Below are 11,963 nucleotides of genomic sequence, written 5' to 3' on the forward strand. Positions count from 1 at the left end.
GACATTCACAAAATCAGGCTGGAGGACTAAGTTTTTGACCAGACTGACAGACTGGTTCCTGATGGCAGAGCCAATCTCCCTTTGCTGCAACAATGGACAAGGAAACATTGCTGAAGCCCAGCCCCTACTGCACTGGGATGTCTGGCATCAGCTCTCCTGGCCCAGTTACTTTCACTAACATCTGGATCCTGTCTGACCTCCCCATTATACTGCAATGTCAACCAATCCACAGGGTCACTAGGGTGGGAGATTGTAGACTGAGAAACACGCATAACCCTCCCTACCACAAGGACCTATTCAAGTTTGTCCATATTCAGACACTACCGACAAAAGCTTTTCTTACAGTCATCACACTCCTAGATGATCGATTCAAAGCACACTTTTCCTGGGTGAAAAGGGAAAGCCAGATTGTATAGGTTTAGAGCAAGAGAGGAGAAAATGAAAAAGAACTGAAGGGCAATGTCTTCACATGGAGGGCAATGCATGAATAGAACAAGCTCCAAGTGTTAAAAGCAGATACAAGGCATGAAGCTTTGGTACCATAGCAGATTCTGGAATTAATACAGTTCCTTCTGGTGACCACCTATCTCTTGCTCTACTGTCGTTACTTGTAACCACATCAAACACCATGTGATCACAGCCACAGTGCATGTAGCTGGATACAATTGATCTACATCCAATACAAACAGCCTCATTCCGGAAACTTGTCAGGGAATCTTCTGCTTCCCCTTCATGGGTACATCAATTTGGGGAAGGAAATGGAGTCTGTGCAACACTCCAGGAGCAATCAAGGACCAGAGTTAAAAGCAAGGAAAGTAAAGGTAGGGAGAGCCAGCCTTGGATAACCAAGGAAATAAAAGGAATCAAAAACTAAAAGCTTGTGTGTACAAAGTCACTAAGAGTAATGGGAAACTTTAAAAAGCAACAAAGAAACACCAAGTGAGCAACAGAAGATTGATTATGAAAATAAACTAACAAAATATAAAAATTGATAAGAAGTTTTTATAATTATATAAAACAGAAAAGAGTGGCTAAATTGAATGTAGGCCCCTTGGAGGACAAGGGGAAATTGATATTGGGTAATGAGGAAATGGCAGAGGCTTTGAATGACTATTTTCTGTTGGAAGACAGTGAATGTCATGCCAATGTTTGAAAAAGGATGTAGGCAAAAGGCAGGTAACTATAGGCCAGTTAGTACAACACCTGTAGTTGGAAAATGCTTGAAGCTGTCATTAAAGAAATAGCAAGGCATCTGGAAAGAAATTGATCCAGGAGGCAGATGCAGTACAAATTCAGCAAAGGTGGGCCCTGTTTGACAACCTTACTGGAGTTCTTTGAGAATACAATGAGCACAGTGGATCGAGGGGAACAGATGGACAGCATTTAACTTGGATTCCCAAGTCCCTCTGCATGGCAGCATGCTGCAATTTTTTTTATCATTTAAATAATCTGCTCCATTTTTTTCCTTCTGAAGTGGATGGCCTTGCATTTATCAACCTACTTTCCCACTCAATTTAGTATCATCAAACTGGGATATACATTAACCAACACACATCAAAGTTGCTGGTGAACGCAGCAGGCCAGGCAGCATCTGTAGGAAGAGGTGCAGTCGACGTTTCAGGCCGAGACCCTTCGTCAGCCTGAAACGTCGACTGCACCTCTTCCTACAGATGCTGCCTGGCCTGCTGCGTTCACCAGCAACTTTGATGTGTGTTGCTTGAATTTCCAGCATCTGCAGAATTCCTATTGTATACATTAACCATCTGGAAGAGGTACTGAGTAGTATATGCAAGTTTGCTGATGATACTAAAATCGAGTGGAAAAGCAAATTGTGCAGAAGATACAGAGAGTCTGCAGAGAGACAGATAAGTTAAGCAAATGGGCAAGGGTCTGGCAGATGGAATAGAATATTGGTAAATGCAAGGCTATCCACTTTGGAAGGAGAAAATAGAAGAGCAGATTATTTAAATGGTAAAAAACTGCAGCATGCTGCCATGCAAAGGGACTTGGGAATCACTGCCCAGTGAAGCAGTGGAGGCTATGTCAGTAAATGTATTTAAGAGAGGGTTGGATAGATTTTTGCATAGTAGGGGAATTAAGGGTTACAGGGAAAAGCAGGTAGATGGAGATGAGTCCATGGCTAGTTCAGTTATGATCTTATCAAAATGGCAGAGCAGGCTCGATGGGCCAGATGGCTTACTCCTGCTCCCACTTCTCAGCTGTAGATCACCATTACGGCTGCGGAGCTGAGTTTTCATATAGGGCTTGGACCTAATAGTTTGGCCATTGGATCTACAGATGGTAGACCTGCTGAGTTCACCCAGCCCTTTCTTCATTCCTTCAGTTCAGTGCAAATTACCAGAGTTACATAGGCACTCTGGTGCCCAGCTACTGCTCTACAGAACACCCCCGTTGCTGCCACGCTGCATGCCCAGCTACTAATAGACCACTAATGACTTTGAGCTTACTCTATTCCAAACCCCAACAACCCTATTACCCTTTGGGAAAGGGAGAGAGCCCAGGGGCAATAAAGAGCCACTGGAGAGGCGGCATCAGTCACAACATCAATTTATTCACCAACGCAAACATCTACAGTTCAATGGATTTGCCTACAGGGCCCGCCCTGTCACCCGTCTCCTGATACCACAAAGCCACAGTGCCGATCAACAGGGACACGGAGAGCAGCGCTGCCCCGGCCGCCACTCCAGGAATGACCCAGGACGGGGAATCAACGGCAGCATCTGTGGGAACAAGACAGGGTTAGAGCGGCACTGGATATCGACGCACTCGCCAGTTACAGGCACCCCCTTTACCTCCATCCCCTTGGCGGTGTTCGGTAGACAAGCGTTCCTCATCTTGCAGAATGATGGGTCCAGCAGCTGCCATCAAGACCCCAGCCCGCTCATGGGCGCTTCTTCGCCTCTCTGGAAAGGGGAAAAGAGACAATGGTTTCCAATGGTCGACCAGTCTGACCTTCGGGTGGTGGGGTGGGGCCCGTTTATCGCCAAAGATTACAGGCTGTGGGTGGTGTTTAGGTCATCGCCAGCACACGATAAAGTGACATCAGGAGTCAGGATGAAGGCGACGCTCATTTCATTCACACTGGACCAGTACAGAGATAGGACTAGATGAACAGCACTAGTCACTGTGAGACCGACACCACGCCTGTAATGTGTACAGTTCTGGTCGCCTGTTACAGCAAAGACATCAATGAGCTGGAACAGATACCGAACATCAACGGCAATGAGGGCTTGTTATAGGAGAGGCTGGAACACGTGAGTTGGGATCATAGGAGCCGAGTGGCGGCCTCGGATGCGTATAGAATTACAGTACCGCATTGAGAACAGACCAGTTCGGTGATCAGCCTGCAGCCCAGGGCAGGACTGATTAAAGCGAGGCGACACCGTGCGGGGACTAGTGGAATTACACCGTCAGCTGGCAAATTGGTTTCGTTCATTAACTCATCCAGTGGTCTCTGCGATTACCGTCACCACGCAAACCGCGGACGGTCATTGATGTCTAGGCCACATGGTAAAGGAAAATAAAGGGGATCTGGTCAGCGACCCCAGCCCGCGGAATCCCGGAGTACTTACTGTGACCACAGGGCGCCATACAGTTCTCCGGAGCAGGGGGCGAACAAACCTCTCCGCTGCAGTGGAAATAAACCTGCAAACGGGGTGGGACAGGACGATCAGTGCCTCGGCACCAGGCAGGAGAATGTTTCTCTGGTCCGTGGGACACACGGGCAAGCAGCCGAGACCCCGGGAGCGCCGGAGAAACTACAGGAAACTCACCTCACCGCTCAGGGCGCGGGCCGAAAGCCGGTCCCAGAAAGCGAAAGTGTTGACGACGAACCGCTTATGGTGCGTTGGAAAGCGCAGATGAGAAGCCGCGTCCACCGGGACCAGGCGGGTTTTGTAGTTGTCACCAGCGAATGGGCACCTGGAACAGAAAGGGTGGGATCAATGCGCCAGGAGGGTCACAGCAGCTCCCTCCCCAGTCCGATCCTCACCTGTCCACCAGAAGGTCCCAGCGGAGACCCGAATGCGGCTCCGGCCCAGGGGTCGCCCAGCACTCATTGAGAACCAGCACAAGGGACGGGTCGTTGCGGTACAGGACACGAACCTCTACAAACACGGGGTCTCGCAGCACACTCACGATCGGGTAGTCACGGGCCGCATACCACCTCCTGTAGCCGCCATCTGTAGAGACAAAGATGAGCAGCCACTACTTGCGGGGAGCCGACATTCGGACACGATTTATCGGGGAGCACTTAATACCTCGCGCTATTCTCAGCTCCAGCAGCAGGGGCCCGATCGCAGTGGCCGGCGGTGGCGGAGAAAGGGTGTAAACACGGGGCGTCACCTCGAGGTCGGACTTCTGATCCCCCTGGTAACTGCACCGCACATGAAGCCTGCAAGACAACACAGGGTTGCAGTCCCGCTCCTCGCCTCCGCTCACCACTGAAGGTATTCCCACACTCACCTGAAGGTACTGTCCCGACTCACCGAGCCAAAAGCTCCACCCAAGATCTCAAACTGTCCCAACACGTCCGTTTCGTACACAACCTTTCCTCCGTCCACCTACAGGAGATAGCAGACCATGAGCAGCCAGCTGAGCACCACACATTCCCCATCCCAACCGACCGGCCCCGGCCCAATACCTACCCGCTGAGTGGTACCACACTTGGTCAGCGCGAACTGGAAGAGTACAGCGTGGGCAGAAACCGCGGTAGGGCGGCACTCGGCCTCGGCCCCCGTCCCGGTCCCACTCGTAACATACACCGTGCTCAGGTTCACAGGAGGCAGCGTCAGATCCTTGGAGATGGCGACCAACACCCGCCCGTCCTCGGTGCATTCTAAGGGGGGGAGGGGGGGAAATGAGTTGCGGCACACGTTGAGAGGAGCGAGGGCCCGCGATGGAAGGAACAGAAACCCGCGCGTTGCAGCTGCGGTCTCACAGCAACCTCTCCCGGGGTTAGAAACTCCAACACGGAGAGCGGACCCCAACTGTAGCTGACATGGCTGATACTTACCGGGAATATTGTCCAGGGAATGGAAACACGCTGGTACATCAATATTCCCCTCTTCAAAGCAGCAGCCTCTTAAAACACACTGGCGTCCGGAGATTCCCTCAAATCCGCAGACTTTGCGGAAGCGGGGAGACAGCCAGCATTTATTGGCGGGAAGAGCAACGGAGGGCGACTGTACGGAGCAGAACGCAAAAAGACTCAAACCCAGAACCCACAGTCCACTCATCACGCCAAGTCTAACCTTCCAGGTGAGTGAGGTCGGAGAGCCGCCTCATCTGCGGTGTTCGACTTACAGACAGCGAGGGTGGGTTAGCGACCGGTCCGGAAACCCCGCCCGTGGCCTCGTGCATTCCCACGAGACCCCCGGGATCAGTCCGTCGTCCAACAACCAGTTGTCTCCGGCAAGCGACCAGGAAGGCGATTGGCTGGGCGGGAGAAAGTGGGAGTTGGCGGGGTGGGGCTCGCTGGAAAATGGCGGAGAGAGAGAACGTCAAGGAAAGAGCCAAGCTGATGAAGGAAGTTTTTGGCGAGAGTGGAAGTGAACTGGAGATGGAGGTCGGCGGGAAAGAGGAACGGAATGGAATGAGGAAGAAAAGAAAGCAGAGGTACGGGATATCAAACTCTGAGGAGTCAGCGGATGATCAAAACAGGGCAGCAAAACAATGGAAAGAAGATGAGATTAAAGCAATTATAAAATTAAGCGACTGTACCTCTTCTTAGAGATGCTGCCTGGCCTGCTGCATTCACCAGCAACTTTGATAAAGTGTGTTGTTTGAATTTCCAGCATCTGCAGAATTCCTCGTGTTTACGTTTTTAAATAAAACTAAGCGAGACGGGGCGTCTTTCGATGATTGCAACCCGATTCGTTTGACGAAGATGCTCAACAATAATATAGGCAAGATTAAAGGAGAAAAGATTTTACGAAATTGATCGTTATTAGTGATTTGTCAGGATAGTACTCAGCAAGGCAAAGTGATAAGATTAAGTAAAATAGAGGGCAAAGAAGTACAAAGTTCAACACCCAACAACAGAAAGTGGACTAGAGGAGTTATTTCGGGGATACCAACAAAAGTTACTATGGGTGAGATTAAACAACGTAAAAGGAGCAAAAATTATTGAGGTTAAACGTTTGAAAGTTACAAGAAACGGGAAAAGTGTGATAGTGAATTCTGCAGATGCTGGAAATTCAAGCAACACACATCAAAGTTGCTGGTGAACGCAGCAGGCCAGGCAGCATCTCTAGGAAGAGGTACAGTCGACGTTTCAGGCCGAGACCCTTCGTCAGGACTGAACGAAGGGTCTCGACCTGAAACGTCGACTGTACCTCTTCAAAGTGTGATAGTGTATCGGTAATGATTAACTTTGATGAAGAGAGATCGCCGACTAACGTTTATTTAGGGTATATGTGTTATGCGGTTAGAATATATATACCACCGCCTTTAAGATGCTATAAATGTCAGAAATTCGGGCACGTTGCGGCGGTCTGCCGAGGAAAACAAAGATGTGGGAGATGCGCTGGAGAACATGAATATGGGAAATGTGAAGCCGGAGCTAGGCTGAAATGCTGCAATTGTGGCGAGGAACAGCACAGCTTATCGAGGGTGCATTTATAGCAAGAAGGCGGCTGAGATACAATATGTAAAAGTAACTCAACGAATTAGTTATGCAGAGGTAGTGAAAGAATTTGCTAAAAAAAAAGGCTGACAAGCAAACAAATACAGAATAATAAACTGGTGAATTGTGAGCTGTAATATGAAAAATAAGGATACACTATTAATGAGTAGAAAGGATTTCGTACTTTTTATGGTGGATGCAATTAATTGTTCAGCGCAAACAAGCAAAAGAACTGAGAAAATTAAAATTATCGTCAAGTCTGCAGAAAAGTATCTTGGTGTTAAAGGGATTAGGTGGGAAGAAGTCAAAGAAACGCTGAATGGAGGATCCAACAGTTCACAGGCAGGGGAGGTGGAATCTTAATGGCTGTATATTTATCGCAAATGGTCAAGAATTTAGGAAATATGTTTCAGAAGTTAAGGAAAATCCTCAGATTTCATGGTTGAAGCCCAGTGTAAATGTGCAGAACTCCCAACAACAAATAAAAATACCCGACAAGAACAACTGTGAGTTGGAAAGAGATTGGAAAATGGAGGAAATTATTACAAGGATACAAAAGGAAAATGATTTGATTGCAAAGTGAATTATCTACATTCAGATTATAAAACGACAACATGGAAGCAAATGAAGAAGAACTCCGAGGTCTCAGGAAACAACTGCAGACTGCGATCCAAGAAAAGGGAAAACCTGGAAAAGCAGATAGACTTGGAAAAACAAGAAGTTTAAAAGTATAACGTGCGATAATTACTATTCTTTAACAAGATGGTTTTAGTCTTACAAGTGATGTAGATGAAATCAATGTAATTGAGGTAATGCAACTACGCAAAAACATGTGACATAATTAGGGAAGAATAGCAGTTTGCGGCATTATCTAATGAGCGCATTAAGCATTCACGAGGAATTACAACTACAGAGTGAAGCTAATAGAGAACTGCAGGCTGAACTAGATTGTCTAAAGTAGAGAACTCCAGGACATACTTGGCTGGAACACCACAAGTCTAGCCGGTGGCGGTAATGCACTGAAAACTGGTTGCCAACCGCCATGAAACAAAGAAGAAGAAATGACTAGGAAGGTTGGTGCGAACTGTGGTTGACGTTGGCTGGTTGCTGGGGGAGACTGAGGCGCCGGAACTGCTGGGGTGTGGGCCATTCTGTGGGAATATTGACCGACGGCTTGTATAGGTCCGGAACGATATTCGTACACGGTTCCTTGCAAACTCTGATAAGATGGCAGGGAGAGAGACTGATGGTGACAGCAATAGCATGGAGTGTGAGTGGGGAGAGAAACTAAGAACAGGAAGATGATGGGTCGGAAGAGAAAGAAAGGAGGTGGGTCTACTGTAGGAGGACTGGAAAGTGAGGGAAGAGAAGTTGAGAAGGGCCTGAGGGCAAAATTGCTAAATGTAGTGGTAAGGTTTGAGGGGGAAGGGGGAGTAAAGAAAATCGATCCGTAAAAGCTAACAAAAATCATCAGAGGGCAAGTAGGGGAAGTGAGCCATGCGAGAATTTTAGGAGATGGAAAACTGCTGATAGGATGTAAAACCGAAGAGCAGATGGAGAAGGCAATGAAGGTGACTAATGTTGGGAAAGTCAAAGTGTCCAGGGTTGTAAGAGTTGGAGCACAAAGTTGCAAGGGGGTGATCGCCGTGGTTCCCCTCAGTGTTAATATGAAGGAGCTAGTGGAGAACTTGAGGGTGAGGAATAGTTCAGTGAAGAGTGTGAAAAGAATGACAAGGGGAGCAGAGAAAAGGGAGACTGAAACCGTTCTGGTAGAATTTGAGGATAAGGTGCCTCCAAAGGAGTTATATTTTGGATTTCTAAGATACAATGTAAGAGAATATATACCAAAACCTGTGAGGTGTTTCAATTGCCAGGAGTTTGGGCATGTGGCCAAAGTGTGCAAAGGAAAGAGAAGATGTGCAGGGTGTGGTGGGGAGCATGAATATGGAAAATGTGGAGAGGGAGTGAGACCAAAGTGCTGTAATTGTGGAGGTAACCATAGTGTAGCGTACTGGGGATGTGATGTTGAAGAAAGAGGTAGAGGTGCAGCAGATAAGGATGAAGGAAAAAGTCTTGTATGCTGAGGCAGTCAAGCTGGCAGGACAGAAGAAAATGAATGAGGGAGGATGTAGCAAAGAGCAAGCGGCAGCTAAAGAAAGGCAAGATAAGAATGCATGGATAGAGAAGAAGAAATTGGTGACCTTTATAGTGGGAGCGGTAAACGCAACTTATGAGATCGAATCTAAAACGGAAAGGATTCAGATTGTTGTGAAAGTTGCAGAGCACCATTTGGGTATGATGGGATTAAAATGGGAAGAAGTAAATGATGAACTTGGTACAGTCAAGTCAAGAGGCAGTATGTGTGGGTTGATATTATTAATAATTTTACTTCAATGGAATGCAAGAAGCCTGATTGCTAAAGGACAAGATTTCAAGCAGTTTATAGCTAGTAGGAGAGAAATGCCAGATGTTGAGTGTATTCAGGAGACCTGGTTAAAACCTAACTTAGATTTTGTTTTGTATGGTTATGAGGCAGTAAGGCGAGACAGGAGAGAGGGGGGAGGAGGAGGAGGATGTGCCACTTATGTAAAGCAAGCTATTCCTTATAGAATACTAGGTATAGGAAGTGAACAAGAGTATGTGGTAGTAAAAGTATGGGCTGAAAGGAAAGAGTTGGTGATTGTGAATTATAATCCATGCAAAAGACCAGAGTTAAACAAGCTTGAGGAGATAGAAGGGCAGAATAGTAGTAACGTTGTTTGGTGTGGTGATTTTAATGGACATAATGTACTATAGGAGTTGCTAGATGAGAAATATTTAGTGTGCCTAAATGATGGCAGTAGTACTAGAATTGATGTTAATACAGGTAAAGAATCTGTGCTTGATCTTACATTAGTATCAAACTCTATTGCATCAGTGTGTGATTGGTCAGTGTACCAAGAAGGAACTGTAGGGAGTGATCACTAACCAATCTGGTGCAAGATAAATATTTCTGCTTCATTGGTCACAGAGAATACAAGTGGGAAATGGATCCTTGAGAAAGCCAATTGGGAGAAATTTCTAGAAAAAAGTGATAGATATCTAAGTCAGGTCAGTGATGGAATGGACATAGAAACACTTGACAGCAAATTAAAACAAGGTATAATATCGAGCATAGAATAGTACAGCACAGTACAGGCCCTTTGGCCCACAATGTTGTGCCGACCCTCAAACCCTGCCTCCCATATAAGCCCCCAACTTAAATTCCTCCATATACCTGTCTAGTAGTCTCTTAAACTTCACTAGTGTATCTGCCTCCACCACTGACTCAGGCAGTGCATTCCAAGCACCAACCACTCTCTGAGTAAAAAGAACCTTCCTCTAATATCCCTCTTGAACTTCCTACCCCTTACCTTAAAGCCATGTCCTCTTGTATTGAGCAGTGGTGCCCTGGGGAAGAGGCGCTGGCTATCCACTCTTATCTATTCCTCTTATTATCTTGTACACCTCTATCATGTCTCCTCTCATCCTCCTTCTCTCCAAAGAGTAAAGCCCTAGCTCCCTTAATCTCTGATCATAATGCATACTCTCTAAACCAGGCAGCATCCTGGTAAATCTCCTCTGTACCCTTTCCAATGCTTCCACATCCTTCCTATAGTGAGGTGACCAGAACTGGACACAGTACTCCAAGTGTGGCCTAACCAGAGTTTTATAGAGCTGCATCATTACATCGCGACTCTTAAGCTCTATCCCTTGACTTAAGAAAGCTAACACCCCATAAGCTTTCTTAACGACCTTATCCACCTGTGAGACAACTTTCAGGGATCTGTGGACATGTACCCCCAGATCCCTCTGCTCCTCCACACTACCAAGTATCCTGCCATTTACTTTGTACTCTGCCTTGGAGTTTGTCCTTCCAAAGTGTACCACCTCACACTTCTCCGGGTTGAACTCAATCTGCCACTTCTCAGCCCACTTCCGCATCCTATCAATGTCTGTCTGCAATCTTTGACAATCCTCTACACTATCTACAACACCACCAACCTTTGTGTCATCTGCAAACTTGCCAACCCACCCCTCTACCCCGACATCCAGGTCGTTAATAAAAATCACGAAAAGTAGTGGTCCCAGAACAGATCCTTGTGGGGCACCACTAGTCACAATCCTCCAATCTGAATGTACTCCCTCCACCACGAACCTCTGCCTTCTGCAGGCAAGCCAATTCTGAATCCACCTGGCCAAACTTCCCTGGATCAACTTCCCTGGATCCCATGCCTTCTGACTTTCTGAATAAGCCTACCATGTGGAACCTTGTCAAATGCCTTACTAAAATCCATATAGATACATCCACTGCACTACCCTCATCTATATGCCTGGTCACCTCCTCAAAGAACTCTATCACTTGATCTGCCCTTCACAAAGCCATGCTGACTGTCCCTGATCAGACCATGATTCTCTAAATGCCCAGAGATCCTATCTCTAAGAATCTTTTCCAACAGCTTTCCCACCACAGACGTTATGTTCACTGGTCTATAATTACCCAGACTATCCCTACTACCTTTTTTGAACAAGGGGACAACATTCGCCTCCCTCCAATCCTCCGGTACCATTCCAGTGGACAACGAGGACATAAAGATCCTAGCCAGAGGCTCAGCAATCTCTTCCCTCGCCTCGTGGAGCAGCCTGGGGAATATTCCATCAGGCCCCGGGGACTTATCCGTCCTAATGTATTTTAACAACTCCAACACCTCCTCTCCCTTAATATCAACATGCTCCAGAACATCAACCTCACTCATATTGTCCTCACCATCATCAAGTTCCCTCTCATTGGTGAATACCGAAGAGAAGTATTCATTGAGGACCTTGCTCACTTCCACAGCCTCCAGGCACATCTTCCCACCTTTATCTCTAATCGGTCCTACCTTCACTCCTGTCATCCTTTTTTTCTTCACATAATTGAAGAATGCCTTGGGGTTTTCCTTTACCCTACTCGCCAAGGCCTTCTCATGCCCCCTTCTTGCTCTTCTCAGCCCCTTCTTAAGCTCCTTTCTTGCTTCCCTATATTCCTCAATAGACCTATCTGATCCTTGCTTCCTAAACCTCATGTATGCTGCCTTCTTCCACCTGACTAGATTTTCCACCTCACTTGTCACCCATGGTTCCTTCACCCTACCATTCTTTATCTTCCTCACCGGGACAAATTTATCCCTAACATCCTGTAAGAGATCTCTAAACATCGACCACATGTCCATAGTACATTTCCCTGCAAAAATATCATCCCAATTCACACTCGCAAGTTCTAGCCTTATAGCCTCATAATTTGCCCTTCCCTAATTAA

General features: G+C 46.9%; 1 protein-coding gene across 2 annotated transcripts; it reads right to left on the reverse strand.

Annotated features, from left to right (window-relative positions):
• Positions 1 to 2,561: 2,561 nt before the first annotated feature.
• Positions 2,562 to 5,655, reverse strand: LOC140195651 (zona pellucida sperm-binding protein 4-like). 2 transcript variants are annotated; one of them, XM_072254348.1, is made up of 9 exons: positions 5,274 to 5,655; positions 4,668 to 4,858; positions 4,486 to 4,583; positions 4,281 to 4,414; positions 4,013 to 4,202; positions 3,795 to 3,942; positions 3,594 to 3,666; positions 2,814 to 2,924; positions 2,562 to 2,741 (listed from the first exon to the last, which is right to left on the reverse strand). In XM_072254348.1, exons 1-9 carry the CDS (start codon positions 5,380 to 5,382, stop codon positions 2,590 to 2,592), a joined length of 1,206 nt encoding a protein of 401 aa, XP_072110449.1. In that variant the 5' UTR covers positions 5,383 to 5,655; the 3' UTR covers positions 2,562 to 2,589. The 2 variants fall into 2 exon arrangements, with proteins under 2 accessions (XP_072110449.1, XP_072110448.1); XM_072254347.1 differs by having other exon boundaries at positions 5,036 to 5,355.
• Between the last annotated feature and the right edge of the window lie 6,308 nt (positions 5,656 to 11,963).

This window comes from Mobula birostris, chromosome 3 (assembly GCF_030028105.1).
Source record: "Mobula birostris isolate sMobBir1 chromosome 3, sMobBir1.hap1, whole genome shotgun sequence".
Classification (NCBI taxonomy): Eukaryota; Metazoa; Chordata; class Chondrichthyes; order Myliobatiformes; family Myliobatidae; genus Mobula; species Mobula birostris.